Consider the following 14,278-nt stretch of genomic DNA (forward strand, 5'->3'; position numbering starts at 1 on the left):
CCATATCAAGTCTTGCTTAACTGTTTTGGGACTCAGTTTGGCCAATTAAGATCTTGAAATAGATGATCTTTAAGGTCTCTCCTTTCTAATAAATGTAATTTACATTTGGGAAAGATTTGGTACACTATTTATTTGGTGTGAAACTTTTTTTCTATTTCTGGCATCTCATTCTCTCCCCTTTGCTTTTTCCTCCTTTCTCTGCCTCAGTTTCCCCTTCCTCTTTCTCTCCCTCTTGTTCCATTTGTTCAGCGACTACTTGTAGTCTTTTCAGCTACATCATTTGTTTGCCAGAAACTGTTAGTGACTCAACCTGTACCTGCTAGCTGTCACTGTATCTCCCTCCCTTTACCTCCTCAGAAACTATTCTTTCTAAAATATAATTTCTTCTGCACTGTTGAAATTCATGGAAAGATTTCTAATTTAATTTCTCTTAAGCATTTTGTAGCTTTCAACTATCATTTGTATGTGGGTTATCACTGATTTCATTAAGAAGTAGTAGTTGAATTGCTTGTGACATTGGGCTAGGCACTATGTAAAAAGAAGTGAAGAAATCGATCTTTTGATTTTAGGAACTCCATAATGTAAGGTAAATAGTACTGCCTTAGAGACATGTTCATTTATAGGTCAAATGACTGATATAAAAATATACTAAGATTCCAAAGAACTATATGAAAGGGACTTTTCAAATTCTTCATTTTGTTGCTTTTCCAACAGCAGGACCAACTACCTTTCGTTACCTTTACTTTTGTTTAGCCTTTTTATGTTGAAAAGAGAATACAGTTAAATCCTGTTACCCAGCTTCAATAATCAACTAACATTTGCCATGTTTTTTATCTGCACCTCTCACCTCTTCAATCAAAGTCCAGACAACATATCATTTTACCCCTAAATATTTCAGTGTGCATCTCAAAGAAAGAAACATTTTTTTAACCTTTTTTTTTTTTTTTAATTTTATTTTTGGCTGCATTGGGTCTTTGTTGCTGCGTGTGGGCTTTCTCTAGTTGGAGTGAGCGGGGGCTACTCTTCGTTGTGGTGTGCGTGCTTCTCATTGCGGTGGCTTCTCTTGTTGCGGAGCATGGGCTCTAGGTGCATGGGCTTCAGTAGTTGTGGCACGCAGGCTCAGTAGTTGTGGCTCGCGGGCTCTAGAGCGCAAGCTCAGTAGGTATGGCACGCGGGCTTAGTTGCTCCGCAGCATGTGGGATCTTCCCGGACCCGGGCTCGAACCCGTGTCCCCTGCATTGGCAGGCAGATTCTTAACCACTGTGCCACCAGGGAAGTCCGAAAGGAACATTTTATTAATAACCGCAGTGCTATTTTCCCACCTCACAAAATTAACAATAATTCCTTGATATAATAAAGCCCAATCTATTCAGATTTTTTACCCACTTGTCTCATAATGATTTTTCAGAGTCAGTATGTTTGAATCAGGATCCAAACAGGGTCCACTCATTGTCTTTTGGTTGCAATGTCTCTTAAGTCCCTATAGAATTCTCTGATTGAGTTTCCTTCTCATTTTTCATTTCCTGCATTTGGCTTTTTAATACTGGATCAGTTCTGTAAAATCAGTCACATTGTAGGTTTGTCTGATTACTTCCTCCTTGTGTCACTTAACTTGTTCTTCTGTCTCCTATATTTCCTGTAGGCTGGAAGTTCAACCTAAAAGCTTAATTAGATTGAGGTTCAGTTTTTGTTTTTTTGGCCAGAATGCTTCATAGGTTATCACCTATGAAGTACACCTGTGTACTGTATCATATTAGGAGGCACACAATATACATTTCTTTTTTACTTTTAGTGATGTAGAAATTGATCAGTAGGTTCTAGTGGGTCCTTAGTTTTCCCATCTATGAAATGAGTTAGTACCTTAGAGAATTATCTCATGTTATCTTGGTTAGGAAATGCAAATGTATAAAACTTTGTATCACTTTATTTTCCTTTAATTCTGTAATGGAGGACACTGAAGGGATTGACCAGAATTTTTATTTCATTGTAAGAAGTGCTCTCTCGTTAAGTTAAATACTAAATTTCTCTAATAATCTGTGCTTTGAAATCATATTTGGCCTTTAACTGGAGAAAATTTTGAGGAAATGACATATGATTGTGATATGCTACTAGTTATTTTAGTTGTTATCAGAGTAATCTGTTAATGCCATTACTGTTCATCTGTATTTTTATAAAATGCCAGTACGCTGCACATTTCATTTCCTAGAAGACTTTCAGTTTCAAAGAAGTATTAAAGTTGAACTTTTTCTTTCTATAAAAATGTGTTTCTATTAAAGTTGAAACTTTTTTTTCCTATGAAATAGATAAATGGTGAAAAGAGTGAAAAAAATGATACTACAGAGAAAGGTAAGTGTGCACAGAAAGAGGGAGTTCTTTTAGGCTATTACTGAGATCTTTTAATCAGAATAAGCTTCAGATTTTAGACAATGAGATTCTTAGCATTGCGTTTAGTCTATATATGAGCTTTATCATTTTTCCTAACCTGTACAATAATGTTGAAAGTGTATTATATTCTGTATTTACATGTCATGGGGAATATTTATGGTAATATGCATTTGAAAACATGAAAACCACAGTTGGTACTTGTCATTGCTTTTTTTCAAGATATAGTTTAGCATAGTGGTTAAGAGCATGGAGTCTCAGAAGTCAGACTTCCTAGGTTTGAATACAGGCTCCTCTGAGTTTGCATGTCATCTTGAGCTTATTACTTCCCCTTTCTACTTTAGTTTCCCCATCTGTAAGGTGGGACTAATAATCGCACCTATTTCATAGTGTTATTGTGAGGATTGACTGAGTTAATGTATGTGACATTCTTAGAACACAGTAAACTTCATGTAAGTAGCTGTTAGTACTTATGACTTTAAGTGGAAAACTTAAATATTTAAAGGCTTTTTCACTCCCCTCAAAAAAAATCTAAACCAGTAATTTGGATGTTATCCGTAGGTGGTGTTGATGCTCCAGTAACAAGTATGTGACCTAAACAACAAGACTTATTAGGCAATTGCCTAAGTTTTCCTCTCTCAGAAAAGGTTTAATTTAAACATTAATTGTATGTAACACTAAAATTAATTATCTATTTAAAATGTTTCCATACAACAATTTAAAAAATAAAACTGAGTGTAGTAAGGTACCTTCCTAAAAGCTGTTATCAATTCATTCTAAGATTAGTTTTTATCCATATGTTCCTTTGTATCTCACCCTGCTTAGGTGTTGCATGTCTTGGTGGTTTGTTCTCCACTTTAGATTGTTTTGTTATCAGAATGATCTTGATGGTTAGAAAGGGAAGTAAGATGGTTATTAGCAACTGGGTATTTTAGCTTAGGAGATGGTGTGACTGTGTTCTTCGTACAGCTTACTGCTGAAGTGGTTCTTTCCATATTTAAGCTTCCTTTTAGTGCTTTTTAATCTTTCACTTCAGGTGGTAGAACCTGGAAGAGGAAAATAGCAACATAGGGAATATTTATTTTGGCTAAATATTAAAGGGCTAGATATTAAACATTTTAGGCTTGGGGGGCCCTGTAGTCCTTGCAAGGAAGCAGCCATAGACAATATGTAAACAAATGAGTGTAGCTGTGTTCCAGTGAAAATAAGTGGCCATAGTTTACCAACCCCAGATGTGGAACACAGATAACAAACTTTTGGCTTATTATTCTAGGAGACCTACAAGTTTTTCAGATAGCCCCCATAAGACCCCATGGAGACTTTTAAAAAAGAATTTAGAACCTTCCAAGAACTTTTGAACCACAGGTATTTCTTCTGGTTGACATTTCTCAAATGGCTTGATTTTTTAAAATAGAATATTTTCATGAGACACACATACTAATTTATTTTATACAGCAGCAGAGCCCACACCAGATGTAGCTGTAACATCACCAGCAAGTTTTGGTATTTAAGTCTTTATAAACAAAGCATTGAACTAGTTTTTTGATAAATGTCAAAAACATAAATTGTATTTAAAATTAGTTTAAAAAGTAATAAATAATATGACAGACTAGCAAGTATATGACACTTCTAGGAAAAGCTATGCTTGTCCTGTATTTAGTGATATGATAGCACACGGAACTGGGTGTTTCATGTCACTTATATTGTCTCTCTCGATTCCAAGGAGCAATCACAGCAAAGGAGCTTTACACAATGAGGATGGATAAAAACATCAGCTTGATTATAATGGATGCTCGAAGAATGCAGGATTATCTGGATTCCCATATTTCAAATTCTCTCAGTGTTCCTGAAGAAGCCATCAGTCCAGGGTGGGTCGATGTGTATTGAGATAAAATGGTAAACTGTGGACAGTAGTAAATATTACTACTTAGCATCCAAGCTAAATGTGATAAAGTAGTCTTTTCTTTTCCTGTGGACCTTTTCATTCTTTGCTCCTTAGTGGCACACCTTACCCTTTCTGAAGGGTAGTGTAAAGGACATTCCAGTTTGGCTGTTTTTTCTTATCTGTGGCATTTGGAGTCTTATTAGAAGAGAAATGAAACTCCCTTGTGTGTCCTCTTTCCCCAGGTGTTTGTTGACTAATTTCTCCTGCTATTTTTTATTTGAATTGCTTTCTATTTTGAAATTCCCCATACTATCATCTGTGGTAAAAGATTACACAAATACTTTTTTGAAGAAGAAGCAGGATAGCTAAGTGATTAAGAAAAAATACAGGCTCTAAAATCAGACTGTATTCAGACTATATATTATAACTCTGTCTCTAATTAGCTACATTACTTCTAGCTAGTGGCCTAACCTCTCTAAGCCCATGTTTCCATCTGTGAAATGGGAATAATGATAGTACCTATCTCAGAAGTTTTGAGAAGTTTAAATGACAAATTTTATATATGCACACAGATAACACAGTGCCTGGCACTAGTAAGGACTTACTAAAAAAAATACCTTTTTCTTTCTTTTTTGATAAGAAGGCCTTTAACCTATAAAATAATTTAAAGTTACTTGCATGAATGTATGGTATATTAGAAACTATCATAATAATGATAGGGCTAAAACTCCAGTCCAGGGCTATTTTCAACTATTATGAGTGTTATAAAAATTATATAACCTCTCTAGGTCTTATTTTATGGGACTGGATTAGTTAAAATCTATGGTCCATTCCAGTACCAACTTAAGCAACCTTAAAAAGATATATTTTTAAAGTTAGCTAATAAAATTTGCATAGTTTTTAGCATATTACCGAGGCTTATGAATGTTCGACCTGAAGAATAAAGTGCTTTGTAAGTATGCTATTTAAAAATGAGATTAGAAAGGAAAAAAAAATTTTAAAAAGAAGACAAGAAATTTTTTTTAAATAAAAATTTTAAAAGGAAAAAAAAATGAGATGAGGGTGCATAGTCTAATGAAGTAGGTATGAATATATTTCCAGGATTTGAAAAGAGAAAGTTATGATTAATCTTTGATGATCTAATCTTTACTGACAGAAAGCTGGTGACTTTTATTAACTGTCTCCCAAAATGTGAGAATTTGACTAATGTGAAACTCAAGATGAGTTTAGGTTGAAGATTGAAGATGAATTGCATACCAAGAAAATTATTACCTTTTAATTTCTGTTTCAGTCCTTCTGAATTAGTTAAAAGAAGTTTCAATTTGGTGCTAGCATTCCTTTTTAGTATTTGATAATATCCCTTTCTTACCAGAGAGCAGGCCTCAGAGCTCACTGTAGGCAACAGTATCTTCAGCTAGCTGATGGTGAATACTATGTTACTAGTTTTTCACTGTCTGTTTTAAAATTTTAATACAGCATAATATACACACAAAATCACTCTTATCCTCAGTATTTAGCCCAGTCAGTTCTCAAAAACTGAATGCATCCATTTACCTAGCATCTGGACCAAGAAACAGAACATTACCATCACTGCAGAAGCCTCTCTTATGCCACCTGTCAGTGGCTACCCTTATCCCCACCCACCCAAGGGAACCACCAACAGAATAGATTTGTTTTTGTAGTTTATATAAACGGAAGCATACAGTCTAAAGTCTTTTATGTCTGGCTTCTTGTACTCAACCTTATGTTTATGAGAGTCATGTATATTATTGTGTGTAGTTGTAATTCGTTTATTCTCATTGCTATATGGTGATCTATTATGTGAACATAGCATAATTTACTGATCTGTTTTATTTACTTTTAGGATTATCCTTTATTTATTGGATATGATGCTATTTTCCATGTATATAGGAATATACATTTTCCTGTTAAAACAAATTTAAGTAAAGTATCACTTTCAGTTAAATAATTAAATTAAAACATTACACAGTAGACAAGGTAGAGCAGAGTTGCAGCAGCTTGTGAAGGGGTTACATGAAAGACTGAAGTCTGGGGAGTACTGACTGATATTATTGTTTCCCAAACTAGTATTCTGCAGAATACTAATGTTGAGTTTTTATACAGAGTGATTTAGGCAAGTATATCCTTAGTGTCAGAAATTGTCCTTAAGAATATCATGTTTCAATTTTTCTCATTCTTTGTTGACCAAGCATCCTTCTAATCTCTATATATCAAGTGAGACTTATTACAAAACAGTATTTTGTATTTCTTTTTTTTTATTTCCTAGAAGGTACGGTAACCAACATTATTATATAGGAACAGGATTTTTTCCCCTTCAATTAGTTAAACCATTTAGTTTTACTTAAAATACAAGTTTCTGCCCAGCTTGCCAATATCACCAGTTAAATACCTGAAATACCTAGGTGCTTTGCTAGGAATAATATGGAGTTCCTTTCCTGGAGGAGCAAATCTGTATTATTCATTCCATCATTCAGCAGATATTTACTGAGCACTTATTACGGGCTGGGTTACTGTGGTTCTAAGTGCTGGGGCTAAATCATTGAACAGACAAAAATCTTTGCTTCATGGAGCTTATATTTTAACAGGGAGGTGGGATAGGTGAGACAGACAATAAATCTTAAAATGTGTATCTGCTGTTGATAAGTGCTATGGAGATGGTTGTGTCAAGTGTGTATGTTGGGGTGAGCATTGAAAATTTTAATCCATGAAGGCTTCATGGAGAAGTTATTCCTGAGCTAATCTTGAGATAAGGGAAATGAGTGATGCAGTTATCTGAGGGAAGAGGGTTCCAGAAAGAGGGGACAGTAGGAGCAGAGGTAATTAGGCAGGCGCATACCTGCATAAACCAGTAATTACAAGGGAGCCAAGGGTGGAGTGGAGAAAAGGGGAGTAAGTTAGTAACTAGTGATGAGGAAGTTGAAGTAATAGGATTGGAGAGAGGGGCCACGCATCGGGCCATGGGAAGGCCTTTAGGTAAGAACTTAAGCTTTTGTGTGAGTGAAGGAGGACGTGAACAGCATGCTTTAGTGTAGAGTTGGTATTGTTCACAGGTGATGATGTAGAAGGCAGCACAGCAAAACAGCTAAGAGCATAGACGTGAGCCAGATTGCCTGAATTTGAATTCTGGCTCCACTTGGCAACTGTAACCTTGGGTAGGTTACTTAACCTCTTTGGGCCTGTTTCCCCATCTATAAAATGAGGATAATAATGCCTGTTTTATAGGAGTATAGTGAGGATCTAGTGAGAGTCAATGAGAATAAAACATTTAGAATAGCACCTGGCACATAGTAAATGCTGTATGTGTTTGTTAAATAAGCTGTATGTGTTTGTTAAATAAGCATTTTGGTATTTGGTTTGTGTTTGTTAAATAAGCTGTATGTGTTTGTTAAATAAGCATTTTGGTATTTGGTTAACTATTAATTATCTCTATAGGTATAAGAGAACTGAAATATAAAGTGTTACCCAGGTGCTCCCCCCCCCACCAATTATTTATATTTGGCTGAGACATACTCAGATGACTTCCTGTGTTTTCATTTTTGGCCCTTTTTTTTTTTACATAAAGGGTCAACTGAGTCTATTTCTTTCAGTCTCTAATAATTACTAAAATACATTCCAATATTATGCAGTGGTAAAGGTGTTAAACACTTTAGGCTATATACTATCTTAACATACAGTCTGACCTTAGAAAGGAAGCTGTCTTAAAGTTTGCTATGGTATGGGGAAATTTCCTGGCAGTCCAGTGGTTAGGACTTCAAGCTGTCACTGATGAGGACCCTGGTTCGATCCCTGGTCAGGGAACTAAAATCCCACAAGCCCCGCAACATGGCCCAAAAAAAAAAAAAAAAAAAAAGTTTGCTACGGTATGATAAAGACTGAAGAACAAAACTCAGTGTCTTATATTAGTATGTTAGGACCTCTCATCTACTTTTGCCCCAATACAAATGTTAATACATTTCAGAGTCACTGCTAGTTGGATTGAAGCAAACCTCCCAGATGATTCTAAAGACACATGGAAGAAGAGAGGGAATGTGGATTATGTGGTACTTCTTGACTGGTTTAGTACTGCAAAAGATTTACAACTTGGAACAACTCTACGGAGTCTGAAAGATGCACTTTTCAAGGTTAGCAAGTTTCCTTGTTAGTTTACTGTAATTGCAAGCCTTCTCTGTTTGTTAGAAAGATATGTTGACTAGTTGATTATCTTAAGGACATGAAGATCCGACATGCTTTGGTTGTAGACTTTTTAAAAATTCAGATTTAAAAGACCAGTTTTGACTCACCCAATAACAATAAACTGATCTTTATAAAGTAGGATATTAGAATTTTCCAAAACATAAATTGTCTGGAAAAAAGTGTAATTTTTTGTTATGAAACATAAAGGCAAAGGAAAAAGTCACTAAGGAAAAAGAAATTGATAGATTTGACTTAATAAAATAAAAACTTAGGTGTGCAAAAAAATACCAGATTTGAAGGCAGAAGACAAAAAAAAATATTTGCAACTCATATGGCAGTGATTTAGAACACCTAAAATCTGAAGAGCTTTTGCAAATAAATAAGAAAATTACTTAAGATAAAATGTTGAAATAAGCAGTGGACACAGATAGACGTGAACAGAAGAAAATATGCAAGTGACAAAAACATAAAAATGTCAACTTGACTAGTAATCAGAGAAATGCAAATTGAAACAGTAAATGCCACTTTCATGATCAAATTAAAGATAAAAAATAATACTCGGTTTAATTTGTTAAATTATTAAACAATAATAGCACTGAATGCTGGTGAGCATGGGTAAGTATAAAACTCAGTCTGCTGGTAAGAGGGTCAATTGATGGAACATTGCCCTCCAGGAGAGTAATCTTAAAAGCCTTGAAACAAATCATGCTTCAAAGTAAGGAATCTAGAAATATACCCAGATATAGGCCAACATATGAGATTGCCAATATTCAACTACAGTTAAGTCCCCTACATACGAACGAGTTCCGTTCCAAGAGTGTGTTCGTAAGTCCAATTTGTTCGTAAGTCCAACAAAGTTAGCCTAGGTACCAACTAATACAATTGGCTATATAGTACTGTATTTTATTAGGTTTATAATACTTTTCACACAAGTATTACATACAAAACAAACACAAAAAAATAAAGAAAACATTTTTAATCTTACAGTACAGTACCTTGAAAAGTACAGTAGTATAGTACAACAGCTGGCATACAGGGGCTGGCATCGAGTGATCAGGCAAGAAGAGTTACTGACTGGAGGAGGGAGAGGAGGTGGGAGATGGGAGAGCTGAAGAATCGTCAGCAATAGGAGACAGAGGGCAAGATGCAATTTCAGTCACGCCTGACTTTGATGGAACGCACGTTCGCATCTTTGAAAGTTCACAACTTGAAGGTTCGTGTGTAGAGGATTTGACCTAAAAAAGTGGCAGCTTCATAAAGTTACCTGAAAGTTTAGTGTACAATAAAGATGATATAACAGATCAGTGAGGAAAAGATGGATTGAAATAACTGGTTTGAGGACAGCTGGCTAGCCAGCAAGTAAAAGAAAGGGGATCCCTACCTTATTTCTTAGACCACACTAGATTCCAAATGGGTAAAATATATAAATATGTTGATTCAAACAATGAACTACTAGGAAAAAGCATTGATAAGTGTTTTTATTACCTTGATCCTGAACCAAGAGGCTAATATTTTTGACCGTGTTAAAAACACCACAAATAAAGTAAAAAGTCAATTAAGGGAAAATATTTGTAACAAATATGACAAAGACCTATTTTCCTTAATATTCAGAGTACATTCACTGTTTACCAAGAAAATAGCAAATTCTATAGAAAAATGGGCAAAAGATGAGATTAGTTAAGCCATAGACTATAAAGGGTTAATAAACATATTAAAATATGTTCAGCTTCACAAATAAATACTAACTAAAACAACCTGGGCTTCCCTGGAGGTGCAGTGGTTAAGAATCTGCCTGCCAATGTAGGGGACACAGGTTCAAGCCCTGGTCCAGGAAGATTGCACATGCCGCAGAGCAACTAAGCCCATACGCCACAACTACTGAGCCTGTGCTCTAGAGCCCACAAGCCACAACTACTGAGCCCACGTGCCACAACTACTGAATCCCACGCACCTAGAGCCCGTGCTCCACAACAAGAGAAGCCACTGCAATGAGAAGCCCGCGCACCGCAACGAAGAGTAGCCCCTGCTCGCTGCAACCAGAGAAAGCCCGCATGCAGCAACGAAGATCCAACACAGCCAAAATAAATAAATAAATTAATAAAATAAAATAAAACAACGCACTTTATGTCCACCAGTTTGATAAAAATTATAAAGACTTATAACAGGCATTCTCATACACTGTTGGTAAATGTGTAAATTGGTATTGTCTTTTTGAAGGGCAGTTTGGTGGCATCTACCAAACTTTTAAGCCAACAGTTCTCCTAGGAAATTATTTTACAGAATACACATATTTTTAAAAGATCATTTCAAAGATTAGCAATATACATTAAAAGCCTTAAAATGTTCATGACCCTTGGCTTAGCAGCTCCACTTGTGGGGATTTTCCCTAGTAGAGTTGATTGGGTATGTACATGTATGAGGAGCTTTAGTTTTTATCTCAGCATTGTTTATAATTAAATAGGAAAAATAATAATTGTTCAAATGATTGATTCAGTTTTGGCGTGTGTGTGTATGTCTGTTTAAAATACAATATTATCTGTTCATTACAGATGATGAGATAGTTCTTTATTAATAACAGATGTTCATGTAAGAGAAAAGCAGCATAAGTTTCATTGTTTTATAAAAATAAAATTTAAAAAGAAGTATGTCTATGTAGAAAACTAAAAATAAACTCTAAAATGTTAAAGTGGTACCTCTGGGTGATGAGGTTATAGAAGATTTTTATTGTATTATTAAGTTGTTTTCCTATTTTTCTTCTAAGATCATGGATTACTCGTGTGGTTTTAAAAACCTGATCTATCTATTTGTTTCACTTAATGCTGAATTTTGAATTCAGCTCTCTGTTTTAATCATTTAGAAGATGAATCTTTTAAGAGCAATTTTAATATTCAGTTTTGTTGTGTTTTTAGCTGTCAAGAGGCTGCCTCCATGTTAAACATACCATTTCCTTATTTTATAGTGGGAAAGTAAAACTGTCCTGCACAATGAGCCTTTGGTTTTAGAAGGAGGCTATGAAAATTGGCTCCTTTGTTATCCACAGTATACAACAAATGCTAAAGTCACTCCACCCCCACGAGGCAAGAATGAAGAGGTGTCTGTCTCATGTATGTATGTGAAAATTTTTGTTTAAAATTGCTTCGGTAAAATAAACTTTATTTATGTTCTCAGGGTAATGTTCTTGGTTGTGTGTGCATTTGTCCTGTCAGAGAGCAGTTTGCTTTTAGGCATAAAAATACAAGATGTCCCCATCCTGGAAGTTAATGTTTATTAATTCTTTAAGGCTGTTGTGGCTGTCACCTCTTAGTTTACATTTAACTATCACATATAACATGCATGAGATATGAAGTACTGTTTATGGGGTTTGCTGTTCTTTCAAAAATATTTTTATTCTTTTGGGGATTTTAGTGGATTTTACTTACCCGTCACTGGAAGAATCAGTTCCTTCTAAACCTACTGCCCAGATCACACCTCCTACAGAAGTCAATGAAAACATAGAAGTGATAAACAATCAAGATGAGAGAGTGGGACCACTGAATATATCAACTCCAATTGAACCAATTGCTGCTTCTAAATCTGATGTTTCACCCATAATTCAGCCAGTGCCTATTATAAAGAATGTTCCACAGGTATGTTCTTGATTTTCTTTTAACTTTATTGTCTCTTTTTTTTAATATTATATTAAATATATAGTATAGAAATATGTATCTAGCATATATATGCCTTCAATATTTTAGAAAGAAAAATATTGAGAAATATCTATATGTTTTGGTACCTTTTTTGCTATAAAAGTTTTTCATTATAATTGTCTTACTGCCACAGCAATATTAGAATAACTAATTGGAAGGATTTTAAACCCAGCTGGGTCCATTTAGTACAGGCAGTACTAATGAAAGACAGTATTAGCACAGTGAAGTTGAACAACACTTTCAGGTGTTTTTTATTATAATTTAATTCATAGTATTTTCCCAAATAATTTGGCTTATAGATGATAGATATGTGATGTCAATATTTTGGTTTTGAAATAGTACTTGAGTTCCATTTCCTTAGAATTTGACACATAAATAACAGACATGTTTTAACAATAATTATTTAAAAGAGTTTAAATAAAAGGTGTTACAATAGGGGGCTTTCCTGGTGGCGCAGTGATTAAGAATCTGCCTGCCAGTGCAGGGGACACGGGTTCGAGCCCTGGTCCGGGAAGATCCCACATGCCACGGAGCAACTAAGCCCGTGCGCCACAACTACTGAAGCCCGCGCGCCTAGAGCCTGTGCTCCCAACAAGAGAAGCCACCACAATGAGAAGCCCGCGCACTGCAATGAAGAGTAGTCCCCGCTCGCCGCAACTAGAGAAAGTCTACACGCAGCAACGAAGACCCAATGCAGCCAAAAATAAAATAAATAAATAAATTTATTTTTTAAAAAAAGATGTTACAATAAAAAACTTGTAGCATCTTTCTCTTCATTAGATTTTACTTAAAGGTAGGTTAACTGATTCTTTCCTGTGTGTTTTCCAACAAGATTTTTTAGCATTTACTTTTAATTTTTTTTCCTCAGATATATTTAAATAGTATTTCACATTTGAAGTGGATGACATCTGGTTTGTGGAGCAGGCTCTGATTAGAAAATTAGTCATTTTTTTGTTATAAAATGAAGTGGTTCATTTCTTCATTTTTTACGGCCTGCTTCTAATATTTCTGATTAAATCTTAAGACTAAATAGTATTTGGATAAATTATTCTTAAAATGGAAATTTAAGAAATTTTAAAAAGAGCTTATGATATTGCACTTCCTTTCAACTTAATCAACATGCTATTTGCACCCTAATCCCTTTGTGACTTTCCGAGATATGTACAATTTATCAAACACATTTTGAGGATTTCCTATATGAAACAAAACATGAAGGTTTACAAATATGGGTAAGCCATGGATTCTGTCTGATGTTTAGGAGAGACATGGACAAAATCAGCCACAGCATAATGCAGAATATCCTAAATGTTTTTAATAGTCACTAGAGCACACAGCAAGGAGAGAAATTCTGACTGAGAGTGGGTATCATCAGGGGGTCTTCATGGAGGAGGTAGTATTTTTATCTGAGTTTTAAGGATTGAGTAGGATTTGAGAAACAAGTGGAAAATTGTATGACTGAAGGCACAAATTATGTTCTGGGGTCAGTGAGTAGTTTTGACATGCTTGGGCACAGCTCTCAGTTGGAGACAGGTGAGTGTGATAGTAGATAAGATTGGAAAAGTGGACAGAAGTCATCAAAAGAGACTTGGATCTCTTTTGGAATTTTATCCTGGAGGCAAAAGGAAACTATTAAAGAATTTTAAACTTGAAAGTAACAAGATCATAGCTATGCTTTTAATATGAGTGGAAAATGGATTATTGCCAAAATATGGATGAAAACATTTATTTTGGTCTTGTTCACCTTTTATTAACCTCATTCTCATAGTGGTTCTTCCCACTTCATTCTCAAATAAATTTAGAAAAGGGGGTGGGGAATGGTTTTGTTTTTATTTTAAGTGAAGAGGCAAAAAGAGAAGTAAGGAGCAAAGGAATGATTCCTTCTTCCTATGGTAGTGTTTCTAATGGAAAAACATAGTTCATTTTGTAAGAACACTACACAGGTTGTTACTGGCAGATATTCTCATTTTTGTTTCAGTAAACTTCATTCTAAAGAAATGATGTTAGGGTCACTTTTAACAATTTTGTATGGTTAGTATGTTGTTAAATTGAGGTAATTACTCAATTTGTCATTAGTATCTTATATCTTATGAAAGTTGTTACGAATATTTTATTCATTTGCCCTGCAACATTT

At 35.0% G+C, this 14,278-nt stretch overlaps 1 protein-coding gene across 5 annotated transcripts in view; it reads left to right on the forward strand.

The window, feature by feature from the left end:
* USP8 (ubiquitin specific peptidase 8) overlaps positions 1-14,278 on the forward strand; it is a 58,669-nt gene that overhangs the window by 23,930 nt on the left and 20,461 nt on the right. For 3 of the 5 annotated variants that reach the window (XM_082387921.1, XM_082387918.1, XM_082387919.1), the window contains exons 6-10: positions 2,304-2,346; positions 4,106-4,250; positions 8,247-8,409; positions 11,421-11,565; positions 11,867-12,087. In XM_082387921.1, the coding sequence (XP_082244047.1) occupies positions 2,304-2,346; positions 4,106-4,250; positions 8,247-8,409; positions 11,421-11,565; positions 11,867-12,087 (717 nt within the window). Of the gene's footprint in view, positions 1-2,303; positions 2,347-4,105; positions 4,251-8,246; positions 8,410-11,420; positions 11,570-11,866; positions 12,088-14,278 lie in introns of those variants that run through there. The other 2 variants (XM_082387920.1, XR_014243395.1) reach the window with 2 other exon arrangements.

This window comes from Balaenoptera borealis (genome assembly GCF_965194805.1).
Source record: "Balaenoptera borealis genome assembly, chromosome: 3".
NCBI lineage: Eukaryota > Metazoa > Chordata > Mammalia > Artiodactyla > Balaenopteridae > Balaenoptera > Balaenoptera borealis.